The sequence below is a fragment of the Mustela nivalis genome, assembly GCF_964662115.1.
Source record: "Mustela nivalis genome assembly, chromosome: 10".
In the NCBI taxonomy this organism is placed as follows: domain Eukaryota; kingdom Metazoa; phylum Chordata; class Mammalia; order Carnivora; family Mustelidae; genus Mustela; species Mustela nivalis.
The window spans coordinates 34,687,448-34,704,044 of NC_139029.1; the positions used below are offsets into that span (position 1 = coordinate 34,687,448).

Below are 16,597 nucleotides of genomic sequence, written 5' to 3' on the forward strand. Positions count from 1 at the left end.
CTCTGTGCGGAAATATTGGAGGGTTCCAGAGCTGCTCAGAGGAAAGAGAGCACTTCCCCCCTAACATGACCTCCCACACCATCCTGCCTACTTGGCCCAAACTTACCTTCTAAAGATTGGGTGGGGAGGGGCATGAGCTCCACATGGACCACTCCTGTGACCAGGTTGAGGGGCGGGGGGGGGTGGTTTGCTGTGGAAAGACACTTGGGAGGATGGATCTGGACATTCAGTTAGACTGGGGGAAAGGAGATCTCAGGGGTCCGGTTTCAAGGGCCCCTGCCTAGTTCTTGCCCAGTAGACATAGCCCTTGCCTTTTATGCATTCATGCCTTAGGTTATTCTGCTCTGATCCCCTATACTGCTCTGTGTCAAGCTCTGCCTGGCATCAAAGATACCAAAGCCTTGCCTTGGGGAAATCATATTGGCGAAGGGTTTGGTGGTAGGTCAGGGGGTGCCACACTCCTCTACCCCACAGCTCAGGCTCCACTTCCCTCATTTCCACTCCTTCCATCCTTGGTCATCGTTCTGGGACGCTTCAGGTGAGGTACAAAGATGGGCAGGAGGAAGGGTTTCTTTGCTGATCAAGGAGGGGCCCCCAGGCCTGGGTTATGCTGCAGATGATACTGTTGAGGGAGCAGGCAGGGGGGAAGTGGAGGGGAGGGAAGTGCAGGGAGGGGGACTTCTCTGAGGCTGGAGGAACCACAGGCTCCATGATGGGCCAGCATTTATGAGTGGAGGCCTGTCACACCATGGCCAGCCAGTTGGTCCCCGTGCAGAGTGCAACAGCGGGTAGAGGCTCGGGTGGGGAGTGAGAGGAGCCCTGGATACAAGGCCTGGCGGTCCAACCTCTCACCGTAGGACTTGAGGCATCCCTTTCTCTGGAGGACCTCAGCTTTCCCATCTGTACAATGATGTGGTCTCCGCCACTTTTGGTTTGGTTTTGTGACAGCTGCTGGGTACCCGTGGGCCTCGAGAGGAGGACGAAGATAGGGACCACTCAGAGTGGTGAGGGTTGTGATGGACAGAAACCCCGGAGCTGGGCGAGCACGGAGAGGTCAGGGGAGGCTTCTGAGAGGAGGAGCTATCTACACTGGTCCTGCAAAAATGAGACTCTTCCCAGCTTGTCCCCCTGCTCAGAAACCAGGACAAGGCCACATGGAGCAAATGGCTCTGTGGAGGTCAGACTGTGCTCCAACCCAAGGGTGTCGGGGAGCAAAGAGCCATGGGAAGGCGCAGCCACATCTGCACGCGTCCATGCACGCCTGGGTAGGTCCTCCTCGCCCCAAACCCGGTGGGTACGTGGGCCTTGACGTGGCTCTCCAGGGAAAGACTGGGGATCGTTTTTCCATTAAATTTAAGCCACTAACATTTTTTTAAAAAGTTTATTTATTTGACAGAGAGGGAGAGAGAGAGAGCACAAGCACGGGGAGCTGCAGGCAAAGGGACAAGCAGGCTCCCTGCTGATCAAGGAGCCTGATGTGGGACTCAATCCTGGAACCCTGGGATCATGACCTGAGCTGAAGGCAGACACTTAATTGAGCAACCCAGACCCGGGAGGTGGGGGCTTTTGATAGGAATGGGAGGCCTCCAGAACACAAGACAAAGCTTGGAGGCTGGAGTGTTTGAGATTGTTCAGGAGCCGTGAGAGGGTGGGGGACAAACGAGAAGGCTGGGGGTCTTGCCTGGAGTTAGATCACCAAAAGCGCTGAAGGATGGAGTCACATACAAGTGTCAGGTCAGGACTCAGCCCAGGAGCCATTGCCTCCTGGAAGCCTCTAGGTTGGTGCCTCACTGAGACTCTGTGTCATGGCGGTGACCATGACACATTTTGTTTGTCCAGGCCATGCTCCTATCTGCTTTGTTGCTGCCAAGAGCCTGTCCCTGAGGAGTTGCCCAGAGTTTTTGAGAACCTGAAAGAATCTGGTCCAGACCCTCTATCTAGCCAGTGAGCTCTATAGGCCCAGGGCCAGGCCTTAAGGGCTGAGGGATCCCATCTGTGGTTGCTGTGGGTGTGTGATTCATTTCTGTGGCCAGCCTGGAGCAAGGGACTGAGGGATCTCTGGGCCCAAATTCCAGAGAAACTAGTCAGTAGATCACAAAAGGGGAGGTTGCTGAGCTGCAGTCCAGAGAGAAAATCCAGGGCAAAAGCCTGACACAAGGGCCTTCTGTAGAACGTTCAGCAGTGCCTCGCTTCAGGCCCTGCCGGCGGGCTGCATAGAATCCATCTGCAAGAGCTTTGCCCAGGCGAATGTGGGGCTGGTGTCTCCAGAGCCTGGTTTATCTCTGGTTTGGACCCAGGAGGGCTGTGAGAGCCAGGTAGCAGGCAGGCAGGCACGGAGGGAGGGAGGGAGGGAGGAGGGGAGGGCAGGGTGTAGACCCTCAGCCCCTGCCTCAGCCCTCCCCAGTCCCCCGCACCCCTGGCTTCAGCTTTTCCAGTGTTCTGCTCACCGTGGACAGGCTGCTGCGGGCTCCTGGGGGACAGACCAGGACAGGGCTGCCTGAGTAGACCGACTCTGGGGCAGAGCAACCCAGAGGGACCACCGGGGAGAGACGGGAGTCCCAGGGGACAGTTTCAGCTGAACTTAAAGAGGCAGAGAGGATCAGAATGGCCCTTCAAGAGGACAGCAGCATGGTGGGGGGTGGTTAGAGAGACGACTCTGGGGCCGAGTACCTGGTTTCAGGTCTGGCCCCAACATTTCCTGGTTGCCTTACTTCATCTCCCTATGCCTCAGTTGGCCCACATATAAAGTGGGCCTAATTATAGTCTCTCCCTCATAGGGTTGTTTTGATGTAAAGTGTTTGGAGCAGGGTCTGGAAGGGGACCTTATGCTGGCATTAGGTGTCCTACCACTGGTGGGTAGCCGCTGTAGGCTGGCGCCATCTTTGAAAAACTCCTGCCCTAGAATTTTCTGGTGTGTGGAGATGGGAGAGGAGGCAGATGTTCCATTTCAGGTACCAGCTCTGGATTCCATCATTGGAGAAGAGAGTGAAAACATAAACTGGGACATGGGACCTAGAGGGGCTCCCAGTGTCCATGTTGGGCATGATGAGAAGGCCCGAGGTCAAACAAGAGGAGCCCAGCTCAGCTTGGAGCAAGAAGGGTTTTGACCAAACACATGGGAGAACTGCCTGATCTGCTGGCTCCTGGTAACTGGGGACATCTCTCCTGTGTGTCTCTCAAGGCTTTTTCCAGGGTCCCACAGAGCTGCCCAGCCAGAAAGCAGAGACGGAAGATGGACTCTGGAATTTTTTAACTTACCCTCTTTATTGCCATTGGCACTGGATCTTCCCTCGCCATGGTCTGGCCCTGGGTGAGGGTGGATTCTCAGGCTCCCTGTGGAATAAGAGCGCCCCAAGACCCTGGTTACTAAGCCGTTGTCAGATCAAGTCCTGCTTTGGGAAGGGAAGTCCTTCCTGCTGTCTCATTTCCATCCCTGCTGCTGTTTCTGTCTGCCACATTCCTGGAGGTCTCCCACATGATCTGGGCTGATTTAGGAGCGGAGTTCGAAGAAACGGGTCCTTGAAGGGAAAGATGGCAGACCTTTTAAGGAGGTGCGCATCATGGGGAGAACTAGGACTATGTAAACCCCAGGACTGATGGAGAGGGTAACACGTATGTGGGGGGGGTGGGGAGTGGGCAGAGATGCGTTAAGGAGCTATAAAGGGTCCTGAAGTCTTAGGGGTGGTAGAGGGTATTTATGGGGCTCAAGGTATGAAATGGGCTTATCTGGAGAACTTGGAGGCTCTGGGGGAGTTAGAAACTCTCTCGGGGGGAGATGGGAGTTCTGGGTGCTCTGAGCTGGTTGAGGCGTATTTGCAGCAACAGGCTGGAGTCTGCTGCATGGTAGTCATGGCAACGCCAACACACCCCCACCACGCACGCGCGCACGTGCCCACACCCAGGAGCAGTCACACACAGGGGCTGGGCTCCACCCCAGAGCAGACCACGGACTTATACACAGTGGGTTTCACCAGTGGTCCTCGGAAGCGGGCTCAGCTGGGGGCTGGTCGAGGACTCACCTATGGTAGGCAGAATGTGGTCCAGGCTGAACCGAGCCTTGAGGAATGGGTAGGCCAAGATGAGAAGCCCTGAGAAGAGAGACACAGAGGGGTTCTGTGATGGGCAAGGGGCCTGCTTAGTGCAGGCTGCGTGAAGCTGTGGGCAGGCTGTGCACCTGGGAGTGCTTTCTTGGGGAGATAATGGGTGTGCATGGGAGGAGCATGGGGGTGCAGGTTGGGACTCTGGGTGCATCAATGTGAGCGTGTGAGTATTGGGAGGGGGCGGCTCCCCAACACCCAGCTCCTAGAAGGGAGCAGGGAGTGGTGCCTATCTGGGGAAGGGGCTCCAGGTTGTGAAGGCCCAGGCTCCTGGCTCCAGCCCGCCCCAGTGATTAGCATGGTTAGCTTCCGTCCTTCTCAGTGGGCTGGAAATGGACCCAGGGGACATCCCCACCACCAAATGCCTTTGCCCCATCTTCCCCTAAGGCAGAGCTGGGAGCTCCTGAGCAGGCTCCTTCCCACCCAGACCTGGGGAGGGCTTAGCAGCACAGTGGACTGTGCCTGGCCCACTCCCATTTCATCCCCAGACCACGTGTCTGTGGCCTTGGAAAGAGTTTGCAGGTACAGATGCCGAGAACCAACCAGTCTGCTGCTTCTGGCTCTGCTTTTACCTCAGGGGAGTGGAGAAAGGGATGGTACTCAACATCATTATGGGGATAGCAGTGGGACTGGCCCAGACAGACAGATAGACTGATGCCTGGATAGACAGACAGATGCCCTGCCAAGGTATACCAGGAAAGAAAAGGTAACCCTTTGAGTTGGATCCTACCTTGGGTCACAGAGTGTCCCACTGGGACCTCTGTCCTCTTTTAACTGCCCTGCTGTCAACCCACCCCCAGCTGGTTGATGAATTCCACCAAAACACCAAGAGCCCAGGGCTTGGAACTAAAGGGCCAGAGGAGGAGCAGCCGAAGACACCTGTGGCAACCCTTCTCCACAGTGTCCTTATTCCCGGCAGAAGGAATGTCACCGCAAGCCTCCTCTGCCTCCCTGTACCCCAGCAGCTGCCTTGCTCACACCTCTAGCTTCCATCCTCCCCAGACAATTCCTGCTGAACCAGCCCTTCCTTCCATTTCTCGTTCACCTGACCGCACCCCTGCTCGCCTCCCCATGCCCAGCACCTGCTCACCCAGACCGGCGGCGCCAATAAAGATGCCACCCACGGCAGCTGCAGCTTTGGACACAGACACGCCGATGATGATGCTGCCGGCCACCAGGCCGAGGCCCACGCAAGCCAGCTGTAGGCAGCGGAAGTCTCTGCTGCTGATGGGGATGTCCATGCAGGCCTACTCAGGTACTGTCTGCAGCCAGTGGGGCCTGTCCCCAGGAAAGCCCTGGAAGTCTCGGTCCTCTTGGATGTGTCTTTGTGGGTGCTCCCCCTTCAGAGTGGGAATTGGGCAGGAGGATTCAGCCCTGGTAACCCTATCCCACAACTCTCCTAGGGGCCCCCAGCCGCGCCTTGACCTAGGATCCCTGCCAGGTCACACCAGCCTACTCCTCCTACCATGAAGGCCCGGAATCTGGAGGCCACTCTTGAGACTCTGGCCTGATCACCTCCTGCCTTGACTGTCAACGTCCTGGAGAGCCAGGCCTGGCCCACCAGGTCCCCCCTGTTACCTTCCTCTCAGGAGAGCTTTGCCTGAGCTCCCCTGCCCAGGACATGGGGCCCAGGCCGCCTGGAGCTGGCTCCGCTGCCACTGGGCCTTGGCCTATGAAAGTTTAAAGCAGTGGAGGCGGTCGGTGCAGGGGACACGGGTTCCTCGGAGACGCAGGCAGCTGGGAGGCCCTGCGTTATTCATGAGGTTGCAATGTGAGCTGCCGCAGGCCCCAGAGGCCCACTGGGGCCCTCAGCCCAGGTTCTGCTGCTGCTTCCTGAGGGGGCAGGATAGACTGGTGGCTTCACGTGGAGCTTAGCAGCCAGGGATGTGAGGGGACTCCCTGGCTACATGCTCAGGGCACCCTCTGCGCCCATCTGGCATTTGGCACATGGGGCTTCTACTCAGGGACTCAGAGGCGGACATGGGAGGGGACCTGGAGGAGGCTCAAGAGACAGGAATGGTGACTGGCACGGGAGGAGAGAAAGAGGTATTCCTCTGAGTTCCTGCTCTCCCCTCGCCCCTCCCCCCAGCCTGTCAACCTCTGGTCTCTTAGGGGGAGCAGGGTTGAGGGGTCCTGGTTTGAGGCTGATCTCAGGGCACCTCCTTCTCCTCAGGTAGGCTTGGTATCTACCCCCTTAATTGCCAGTAGGCTGGGAGAGTGAGCCCTCTCAGCCCTCTTGGGATCCTGGGTGGGGGTCGGAGAAGGAAGAGCAGGGAGCAGAGTTGTGTGGGGAATGGGGTAAGAGGAAAACAAATATGGGGAGAAGAATTGGCAGGGACTGGGTGCCAGTGGCCAGGGTCCGCTAACTGGGACAGGGCTAGCACCTCCTGACTTCCTCTGCCCAGCCTGTCTGACCTACTTGCAGGACCCCCCCAGGTCAAGGCTAGGCAGTGGTAGCCCAGCCCTGCCCTTTCCCGCCCCCAGACCCAGCTCTTCTTGGGCCCTTGATGCATCAGGGTCTCCCTGATCCCCAAATCTGGACCTGGTCCTATGCCTGCACCTAGGCACCTGGGCACTATTCCCAGGGTCCCATCACTAGCCCCACTGGCTTCTGTTTGTGTGCCTCGGTCTCCCCAAGATGTCTGCCACCCAACAGAGCCAAGCCACAGTCCTCCGCCTCCACAGCGACCCCCTCCCCCTCATTCCTCCCCTTTTCTGCTGCCGCCCTTCTGCTGAGGGTCTGCTTAGCCCCCGCTCTCTGGGGAATGCCTCCTCGTCCTGCAGGACCCTACTCAGCCAGCCCCAGCTCTGTAAAGGCATTCCCGATGGTGCCTGAGTGGGTGGGCTGCCTACCACTGCTCCCATGTTCCCATCACCTGGCCTTGTTCTCTGTCTCCTCTGTAGATCACCAGCCCCACAAGGGCTGGTTCAGGGAGTGAGCTTCTCTGTGCTCTGCCTGAACATAAGGCAGAGCTCAGGGAGGGCCTGGACCTGCATGACCAGCTCGGGTCACCATAGAGGAGGGCCGTGGGCACCGTGGGACCTCCATCTCTAACAAGGGGCATTCTTTGGGTGGGGTTGGGGAACTGAGAAGGCCAAGGTCACCAGACTGAGCTTCAGTGAAGGGAAGGCCCCGCAAGGAGGCTGGAGAGGGGCCTGGGCAAAGACGTGTGAACTCAAAGGTATGTGGAGAGGGGGGGTGACTGCAGAGCACCAGTGGGCCCCCCTGGCTGTGTTCCTGGCCCCCATAAGAGGAAGCCCCTGGAGGTGGGCATTCCCCAGCTCCAGGGGCTGCTGCCAACATCCCCTGTGCCTCTCTCCAGGATGAGATCTGATTATTCCTCTAATTAGGTATCAAATGACAGCCCATGTCTCTGTCACATATAACTGCTCTCCCACTGACTAGTTTTAGAAGGAGCTGTCAAAATACTTGTCTAGGAAAATGGGTTCCTGAGATGTTGAGCTTTGGGAATCTCAACCCCCTCACCCCCATTAAGTGTTTGCATAACTCTGGCTGGGCGGGGTGTGAGGCTGAAGGTGGCCCCCCACTGTCAGCAGGACAGGGCGCCTCACACTGTGGGACTTGGGCCAGCCACTCACCTCCTGAACCGCACATTGCCCATCTGGTGGAGGGGGATGCAGATGGCAGAGGCTGGAGCCAGGGAGGCCGGTGCATTGTGAGCTCCAGATCCCAGAAGAACACTCTAACCTCTAAAAACAAGACCAAGTTCTAAATTGGAGGGTTTTGTTTTTTGTTTTGTTTGTTGACATTGTAAATCCCTCAGGGCCTGCAGTCAGTCCTCTGAAATATGGAGGAGAGACACAGTAAACCATGATCAGTTACAGGATCACAGAAGGACAAACCCATCCTCTAAAGTTCCTTTAGAGAACAGATGGGGAGTGGTAGGATGGCCCCAGAGTTCTTGCGAGAACCTCAGTGTCCAGATCCCGTGCTCAGCTGGGAAGTCCTCTAGCATTTCTCTGTCCCTGGATTTCTGACTTGTCCTATTTGAGGTGGGAGAAATTGGCAACCCCACCGTCAGAGGGAGACACTGTGTTCAGTCAAGGCCTTCACATCTTTTCCCATGACAGGGGAGTGTCATGAAAGGCTGCTTGAGGGACGCCTGGGTGGCTCAGTTGGTTGAGCAGCTGCCTTCAGCTCAGGTCATGATCCCAGCATCCTGGGATCGAGTCCCACATCGGGCTCCTTGCTCAGCGGGGAGCCTGCTTCTCCCTCTGCCTCTGCCTGCCATTCTGTCTGCCTGTGCTTGGTCTCTCCCCGTCTCTCTCTCTGATAAATAAATAAAACCTTAAAAAAAAAAAAAAAGGCTGCTTGAAACCTGTGTGATGCCTGCTGTCCTGTTGACTGGAATGTAGAGAAGAAGGCTTGGTTATTCTTTCCTTGATACAGGCTATTTCATCTGTGAAAAAGAAAATACAAGTTTGTCCTTGGATGATGTGCTTCCTATAATAGGTAAGAAGATGGAAGCCCGAGTTACTAGAGGCCGATCGCCCCACCTGTTCCCTACCTCACAAGCCTCAGGGCCCTCCTTGCTGAAGCCTGGGTCCCCTAGGCCTCTGGACTCAGGGCGGTGGGTGGGCAGCGGGTGGGCCACGGGTCACAGCTGAGTTCTGCCTCAAAATCTGTTTCACGGAGAGGCCCGGGCTAGAGTGCCTGCCTATGCTCTTTCCTTCCCAGAAGTGCTGAGTCCCAGGCTGGCATGGGGTGGGAAGGAAGACTGGGAGAAAAGACCTCAGTGTGGTTTAGTTCTGTTTATTTTCCTTGCGGGGTGAGGACCCTGGAAAAGAGCGTGATTAATACACCAGTCTCCTGGGGGACGGGCAGCTTTCCCAGACTGTTCAGAAGCTGAACTCGGGAAAGTGGCTTCCAAGGTAACCGCTACCATGGCAACAAGAGTGCCAGCTGAGGGGGGACCTGGCTCCTCGTCCCCTCCAGACCTAAGCGGCTGGAGTAGCTGGCACAGGACCAGGGCCCTGCTGTTTAGGAGCGGGGTCTGGTGAGAGACATTCAGCCAGGAGGGAGAAGGGGCCCCCAAGAGCTCAGGCAGGTAGACATCTGGAAGGAGAAAGACTTGGTCTTTGTGCCCAGGCCCCCAGAGAGGGGTCAGACAGGAGTCCTGCTAACTGGATTTGAGGCAGGAGGCCTGAGATCTAGGATGTGCCGGCTGGCTGAGACCAGCCCACACCTGAGCCCTAGAGCCAGGGGACTGGCTAGCACAGTTCTGGCCCCCAGAGCCTCCCTCCCTCAGTGTGTCTGCCAGACCTCCCCCTGCCTAGCAGAGCCAGGCCCATGGCCTCAAAAAGGGCCGGGGACTTCCCAAGATCACCCAGTCAAGAGTGGCAGAAGGACTAGAACCCAGGACCCCTGATCCCTAAATGCAAACTCTGGCCCTGGCACTATGGCTGCCTCTTGGGGACAGAGACCCCTGCCCAGAGGGGCAGAGCAACCAGGCAGCAGGAGAACCCCACGAAGGGCTGGAGGCCAGGCCCATCTGGAAAGTCTAGACCCATCTCCACCCACACAAGCAAAGGAAAGGGGGGGGGGATTTATCTCTCTCACTGGCTCTGGGTAGAGGGATTGCGCCTCTACCAGCAATAAGAAGGACCAGCCACAGCCAACCCTCGATGGCACATTGGCTGTGTGTGCCTGGAATTGCTCTAACCACTCCCTGTTTATTAATCCGTAATTTCACAACAGGACCATAAAGTAAGCACTAGCATCCCCGATTTTGGGTTGAAGATACTGCCACTCTCAGACACTAACTTGCTCAGGGCTCAAAGCTAGTTATGTGGCAGAGCTGGGATCTGAAGCCAGGCTGCCTAGCTCTGGGTCCCGAGTGTCTCTGGGAAGAATCCCAGTTCTGTCTTCCTACCTGTACATCAGGGTTTTTCTCTCTTTTCTCTGCTCAGTTCTTCTAAGTGGGGTGACTTACCTCCAGGGACGGCTACAGAAACTAAGCAAGATAATGCCTGGACATTTCTCTGCCAGCAGCTGTTGCTTAGTGCACGATGATGCTAACAAACCCAGAGGAGACACTGGAGCACTGAGGCAGAGCCACGATGGATGACAGGGGCCTTGCCAGGTGGACCGGGGTGGGGAGATGGGCTAGTAGAGGTGGGCCGCCTGAGCAAAGGCACAGAGGCCTGAGAGCCAGCTGGAGCTGCACCCAGAACTGGGTGGGGACACTTGGTCCAGGAAGACTCTGGAAATCATCTTTCAGCTGGCCAACCTGGAGGACTAAACTCATACCGTGGTTCCAAGTCCCCAGGGAGGGACCGGGAGGCTTTGGGCCAAAAGGCTTAGAATCTGCAGGCCTGTTTCTTCCAGCCCATCCCCCTGCAGGGAGAACTAGGGGTGTGAGGCCAAATGCAGGGATGAGTCGGGTCAGGTGGAGACATCCAATCAGTGGGGCAAGCATACTGTTTCCCTAGCTACCAGGGAGTGTGGACCCCGCCTTTTGGGTGCCTTTTGGGCACTAATTCTGACCAAGGTGATAGGCTAGTTCAAATACCTACTATGGGGTGAACTGTAATTCAATTGGCCACCCATGTGTGACCTAGCATGACTGTGCAGCTTTCTCTGTGTGTTACAATCTCATTGGCCACCTGTGTGTGGCCAGGCCCAACCACATGGCCTTTGCTCTATAAAAGCTAGTCTGTAAGGCAGGGAGGAGTCGCTCTCTCTATAAGAGGCGGCCCCGCACATTTGGTTTGATTCTCGATGCTTGGCGCGAAATAAAGCTTTGCTTGACCTTCGCTTTGTATCAGGCTCGCTCCTTTGATCACGGACCTATCATTGGGGGACCTATCAGTTGCTGCAAAGGGAAGACTGTTAACAGAGAGGATGTCAGCGTCAACACAGAGGCTTTGTTGCCTCAGGATGGCTCCTAGAGTGAGGAGCCCCTGACCCCACCTCCCCTCTCCCCAGAGAAGCTGCCAGCAGCACCTCTTGCACTGCCTTGGTCCTCAGACCTCCCTCCTGCTCCTCCTTGGGAACTTCTGAAGCCCCGTCCCACCCCAGCCCTCACCAGTGTGGTTCTGAGGGTTACACGGGACAAAGCACATGGAAGCTCTTTGCACGACGAACATGACAGCTGTGGCTTTGTTCCGACTCTGGCAAGTCCTAGGCACACAACGGATCCTCAAGAAAGGTTTAGTGCTGCTCTGGGCGGAGGGGACCTTCATTCCTGCTTGGGCGCGTGGCTGGCCTGGGCACAGGACACACCTACTAAGGCATTTTTTTGAAGCCGGTTTGTGTGATGGTCGCTGATGTCGGTCTTCCACCTGATGGGGAGACCCTACAGGACAGAGGCTGTTTCTCACTCATCTCTGGGTCCTGCCACGGAATAGGAGACTGACAAATGTTGATGAACTTCATTCCCTCCCCTAAAAAAAGAAAAGCAATGATCTCTCCTTCACCTTGTTTTGATCCAACAAGGGGCTAGATTTAGACGGTCCCGATGAGGGGCACCTTCTCCCCACGGGGCTACACTCGGCCCCTCTCCAGAAGGCCCATCTCCCTCTCAGGTTTACAGGGGAAGAAAGGACCACCAGAAAGGCCACAGCTAGAATTTAAAACAGTTTTATTAAAACAAGCACATCGTGTAATAGCACTGTCGTGTAAGTGTCTGTCTGACTTATACAGATCCATGTTCTCTAGGCAGCTGGGCACTCAGCTTCCTGGAGGCCAGATGCGCCTTCAGGCTCTCGCGCTAGGCGGCACTTGGCTCAGACCCAGGGATGCCCGCGGTCTGGGCCCCCATCAGGCACGGAGTCCCTTCTAATTGCCCTGGACTGGTGCTGCCTTCCAGCAGACCCAGCCTCTGAGTCACTGGTCACCTTAACAGCTTAAAACCAGTTAGAATGATAGGAAACAGCGGAATAAAACCTCTCACATGCGTGGTCATTCAAGGAAGAGCAAGCCATGACATGTTCTGGAAAATCCACCGGCTTGCCGTGGGAGTGTGAAGCCCCACAGTTGCTGGAAGTGCATGGTTAAAAGAACAAACATTTAAAAAAAAAAAAAAAACGAATTAATACAGACTTCAGCAGCAATCCCAACAAGGAAGAGGATGATGAATGAGGGACACTTTTCGGTCCCTGCAAAGATCTGTGCTTCTCCTGCGCTGCAGACTGGAAGACTGATCTGGCCTTCTGAATGGAGAAGGCTCCCTGCCCTTTCCGGAATTGAGTGGATGGCTTTGCTCAGCCCAGGGGAGGACATCCGGAGGACAGAGGAAGGGGTGTGTGGGGGGTGACAGTGCAGAGAGAGGAACGAGCCTCTGTCAAGCGCCACTTTTCAAGGCTGGCTCCCTGAGGGCCACAGCCCCAGCCGCTGCCGCCACTGGCCGCAGCCGGGAGAGCAGGCAGGATCCTGGATCTGCAGGCGGGTGAGCAGGTGGACAGGAGCCCAGCGGAGAGATGTTCCTGCCGCAGGCGATTATGCAAAGTGACAAGTGATTGCTTTCCTTTTCAAAGACAACCCCTTTGGATGGAGCTTTTTCCTTGAAGACTCTGGGGAGATAGGGGGTTGGGTGGGAACCTCAGGGCCTTTGACAGGACGGAGCCACACAGCAGCTTCCTCGGCTTACTCTGCAGACTCTGGTCACTTCTGGCAGGCCGTGGTTGGGGAAGCCGTGGCTGGGGCAGGTCAGAGTGCGGCTGGAGTTGGGCATGGGTCTGGGTCACCGCTGCGGCCTGCCTGGGCCAAGGCCCTCCGGCGGGCCAGGCGTGACTTGCAGGGCGGGGAAAGCCTCACAGAGCAGAGGCCCTCAACCAAGGACTCAGACTCCTCTGCCAGCTCGTCTTCCTCACGCTGAGAAAGCTGGCGGTTGAGGGCGATGGCCTCGGCCGCGAAGAGTGTCAGGTCCATTGTGCTGCTATTTCTACAGGGGCGGGCAGCACAGAGGAGAGGGAAGCGGGGCTCAGCACCCTAGCTTTGCCAGCCCGCTCCCGGACCCTGGAGGCTTTTTCTGGGCTGCTCCCCCAGGGAAGTCATTCTTGCCCAGGTTTGGAATCTGATTTCACTGAGGCTGGAATGGCTTTTAGCCTCAACTATAGTCCTTGGACTTAGGAGTTGGGACAAATGCCCCCTTCTATTCAGAGCACCCCCGTCTGCGCTCCCAAGCTCTGTACCCAGCTCTCCCAAAGGGCTGGGCATATGAAGCGCCCACCCGTGTATCCCCCTCTCCCATCAGGGCAGGGAGCTCCAAGAGCAAGGGCTGTGCCTTTGCGTCTGTATCCCTGGGGCCCAGCCCAGGGCAAGCCTACAGCAGGCACTGTGGTTTGCCAAAAAACATCTCGTAGAGTAGATCTAGAGGGTCAGGTAGGGTTGTCCTGGGCAGCAGCACTCCGGCTCACCCCAGTGGCGACTACAGATACGTAAGTTTCCCTGTGAAACTCCCAGCACCCCGTCATCAGGTGGCCCCCTGGCAGGGTTCCCACGGTGTGGTACCTCAGTCCTCTGGGAATAGGGCAGTGCTACCAGGAGTATGGTCTAGTGTTAAAAGGCACTAGAGTCAAACAGATACAGGTTCAAAGTCCAACTCCCAAAGGCAATTGTGCAGCCCTGAGAGAGAAACTTCAATCTATTCTTGGGTTTTCTCATCCATAAAATGGGATAATAGGAACAACTCTCTTTTAAATTGATCATAAAGAGTATGAATAGAAGCTCTGTAAAGCCCTTAGCACCGGATCTGGCACGTAGTATGCATTTACTATAGAGCAGCCATTACTATTACTGTCTAGGGGTGATGGGACAATTGGTCCAGCTGCCTCACAGCGACCCCTCCTGCCACAGACACCAACCCGCAGCAGCAGAAAGGAACCTTGGGGTGAATAACCTAAAGATAAGGTCTTTGGGCTATAAATGGTGATTTCTAGTTAGATGCAAGCAGATATGGAAGCAGTTATTTTCTCCTGCAAACAGCACCTGAGGGGCCTTGAAGGAGTGGGATGGTAGAGGAAGGGCCGCGCTAAGAAGGCAGGCCGGGGACCCCCTTCAGGAGGACGACACCTGAGCCTAGAGTTAGGCTCCCTGTCCCCCCCTCACCCCAGTGTGGCTGAGAGTTTGAGAGAAAGTCAAAGCCAAAGAAAGAAGGGCATCAGGTGTGGTTGGAGCATTTACCTCTGGAGGACTTGCGGCGTGGGGAGTCCCCTTTCTGGAGCTTGCTAGAATGGGAAGGACAGATGTGGGGGTAAGCAATGCTCCCTCCTTTAGGAGCTGCCCGACCCACACCAGTGCAGAGTGGGTAGGCTACTAGAGATTCCTGGCCCAGCACAGACACTTGGCCAAGCTTGCCTGCAGAGTCAGACCCTCCAAGAAGAGAGTAAGAAAGGACAGTTTGAGCCCAGCTGACTCTGCCAGGAGACTCACTCCCTTTGCCTGGCAAAGTCTTCTTTATCCTCTGAGACCCAGCTTGAGGGTCACTTCTGAGAAGCATTCATTCTCCCACCCCTGCCACCTCCCTACCCCTGTTCAAGCAGAGGTGTGCATCCTTTTGTGCCCCCAGCACTTTTGATAAGCTTTTGTTACACTATCCCATAATTTACTGCCTTGTCTCCCCCTCCCCATTAGAGTAAGAAGACAGGGATTGGGTCTTAATCATCCCGGTATCACCAGAGTCTGGCATGGGGTAGGTGCTCAGTAAAGTTAGCAGCTCTTGGGTGGCTAGCAGTCAGCCACTCAGAGGTTTCTAGATTGGGTCCCCCACTGTAACATGGGGCTGGCAATGTTTGCTTCCTTCCACTGGAAGGGTCACTGAGGCTGGCTAGGGCCTGGCAGACCAATGACACAGGCCCCAAATGCCAATACCAGGCTGCTTCCAAGCCTGTGTGCCTCTGCCAATGGTAGGATGCATGTGCCAACCCCCCAGAGGCCTCTGGTCATTCCCAAGCAGCATGGGTCAGTTAGAAGTCTAGTCCTAGGCCAAGGTTAGCGCCAAGTCTACGACCCATAAGGGGATCCTTCAGGGGCTACGTCAATGGCCAGTTCACTCTACATGGGCAGGAACTGAAGCTGGTCTCCCTCCAGCTGAGGTCAGCCCCCTGGGCTGCTGTCTAGTACTTGCTACTCTAAAAGCTTCCTCCCCGCCACGCTACAGGCCTGGGGAGGTGGACTGCTGCCTCCCCGGGTTACTCACCCCCTGCACCCAGGGGTGCTGCAGAACTTGGGCAGCACTCAGTCTCTGCTTTGCATCTCGAACCAGGAGCTTAGAGATGAGGTCTTTGGCCTCGCTGGAGATGTGTGCCCAGTCCTTGTCAGGAAACTCATACTTGCCTTCCTGGATGCTCTCGAACAGCTTGTTCTAGGTAAAGAAGATTCCTCCTGAAGCCACACTACCATGGAATAAGCAGAATGTACCTGCCATTGGTTTGGTCACCCTGGGTCCCCTTGGTTTCAGCTGGAGCTGCAGCTCATGGCTTGGGGATGCCAGAGGCCAGGGCCCTTCCCAGCTCCCCACTCCCTGCTAAGTCATCAGACCACACAGAATGCCCATCGGGCAGGGATGGCTATGCTACTTGGAGGGTGGGTGACACGTGGGCAAATGCCAACTAGGAACACAGCCCCAATTCCTCAGCACTTCACACAGGGGTCCCACAAATGGGCCCCTGGCATCCTGTAAGGTTTCAGCTGCCCCTACTGCCAACCTTACACTTCTACTCCTCTTCCTTGTACCCATGCAGTTGTCTCACACCTCCTTGTCTTGGCTGGTGTGGCCATCCCTGCTTGGATTTCTTGGGCAAAACTCAGATTTGCAGGTTTCACTCTTACAACTCTCCCCTAAACTCCCAGCTAAGCCTGTCTCTCTCTCAGCCTGTCGTCAGCCTTTGGACAGAAGGGGGAAGGGGCATTAGGGACCTTCTTCTGGAGCAGAAACACCCCCAGCCCAGTCTTGTTGGGCATCCCCCCCAAGCACACTCCCGCCCCCTGCCCCCCGCCAATGCCAGCAGGCCCTGTGCAGTGGGCCCCCAAGCTGCGCTTACCTGGCACACCCTGCAGACCTCTCCCCGGTCCCAGCCACAATCGGTCCCACAGTGACCTACGAAGGGGGGGTAGCCGCTCAGCATGATGTAGAGGACCACGCCCAGGCTCCACAGGTCACAGCGCTTGTCATAAAAGGTGGCCTCATCCCTGAACACCTCCACCACCTCCGGGGCCATGTACTCTGCAGAACCACACTGTGGGGGCCAAGGTTGGGAGGGGAAATGGCAGAGAAGAGAGAGGCTTAGTCACAGGGAGAGGAGATGGCCAAGGGCAGAATGTGATGATGACACTTGAGCAGCATGGGGCCGCAGAGCAAGGAGTTGCCAGGAAAGCCGGCCAGAGGGTTCACCTGATACCACCAACGCACTTTGAGGAGGTGGGCTAACTGAGTGTTTGTAAACGGAGTCCTAGAGTTCCCCACGGTCCACATGACCAGTTCCAGGTCACCTTCCTATCTTTCCAGGTCCTTCTCCAGTAGGTTGCAGGTCAAGGA

The 16,597-nt window shown here is 56.3% G+C and overlaps 2 protein-coding genes across 42 annotated transcripts in view; both read right to left on the reverse strand.

Annotated features, from left to right (window-relative positions):
- Positions 1 to 1,367: 1,367 nt before the first annotated feature.
- KNCN (kinocilin) lies at positions 1,368 to 11,217 on the reverse strand. Of its 3 annotated transcripts, XM_082687395.1 has the most exons (6): positions 11,147 to 11,217; positions 8,438 to 8,518; positions 7,698 to 7,808; positions 4,020 to 4,088; positions 3,259 to 3,333; positions 1,368 to 2,470 (listed from the first exon to the last, which is right to left on the reverse strand). In XM_082687395.1, the coding sequence occupies exons 1-6, from the start codon at positions 11,205 to 11,207 to the stop codon at positions 2,391 to 2,393; spliced, it is 477 nt and encodes a 158-aa protein (XP_082543521.1). In that variant the 5' UTR covers positions 11,208 to 11,217; the 3' UTR covers positions 1,368 to 2,390. The 3 variants fall into 3 exon arrangements, with proteins under 3 accessions (XP_082543521.1, XP_082543522.1, XP_082543523.1); XM_082687396.1 differs by lacking the exons at positions 8,438 to 8,518; positions 11,147 to 11,217 and adding an exon at positions 5,188 to 5,437 and having other exon boundaries at positions 7,698 to 8,373; XM_082687397.1 differs by lacking the exons at positions 7,698 to 7,808; positions 8,438 to 8,518; positions 11,147 to 11,217 and adding an exon at positions 5,188 to 5,654.
- A 927-nt stretch (positions 11,218 to 12,144) lies between these two features.
- MKNK1 (MAPK interacting serine/threonine kinase 1) overlaps positions 12,145 to 16,597 on the reverse strand; it is a 42,815-nt gene continuing 38,362 nt past the window's right edge. For 25 of the 39 annotated variants that reach the window (XM_082687350.1, XM_082687384.1, XM_082687372.1 and 22 more), the window contains 4 exons: positions 16,104 to 16,298; positions 15,260 to 15,424; positions 14,245 to 14,288; positions 12,145 to 13,003 (listed from right to left, as the gene is read on the reverse strand). In XM_082687350.1, coding sequence (XP_082543476.1) covers positions 12,769 to 13,003; positions 14,245 to 14,288; positions 15,260 to 15,424; positions 16,104 to 16,298 — 639 coding nt within the window. In that variant the 3' untranslated portion in view covers positions 12,145 to 12,768. The remainder of the gene's footprint in view (positions 13,004 to 14,244; positions 14,289 to 15,259; positions 15,425 to 16,103; positions 16,299 to 16,597) is intronic. The other 14 variants (XM_082687349.1, XM_082687371.1, XM_082687366.1 and 11 more) reach the window with 2 other exon arrangements.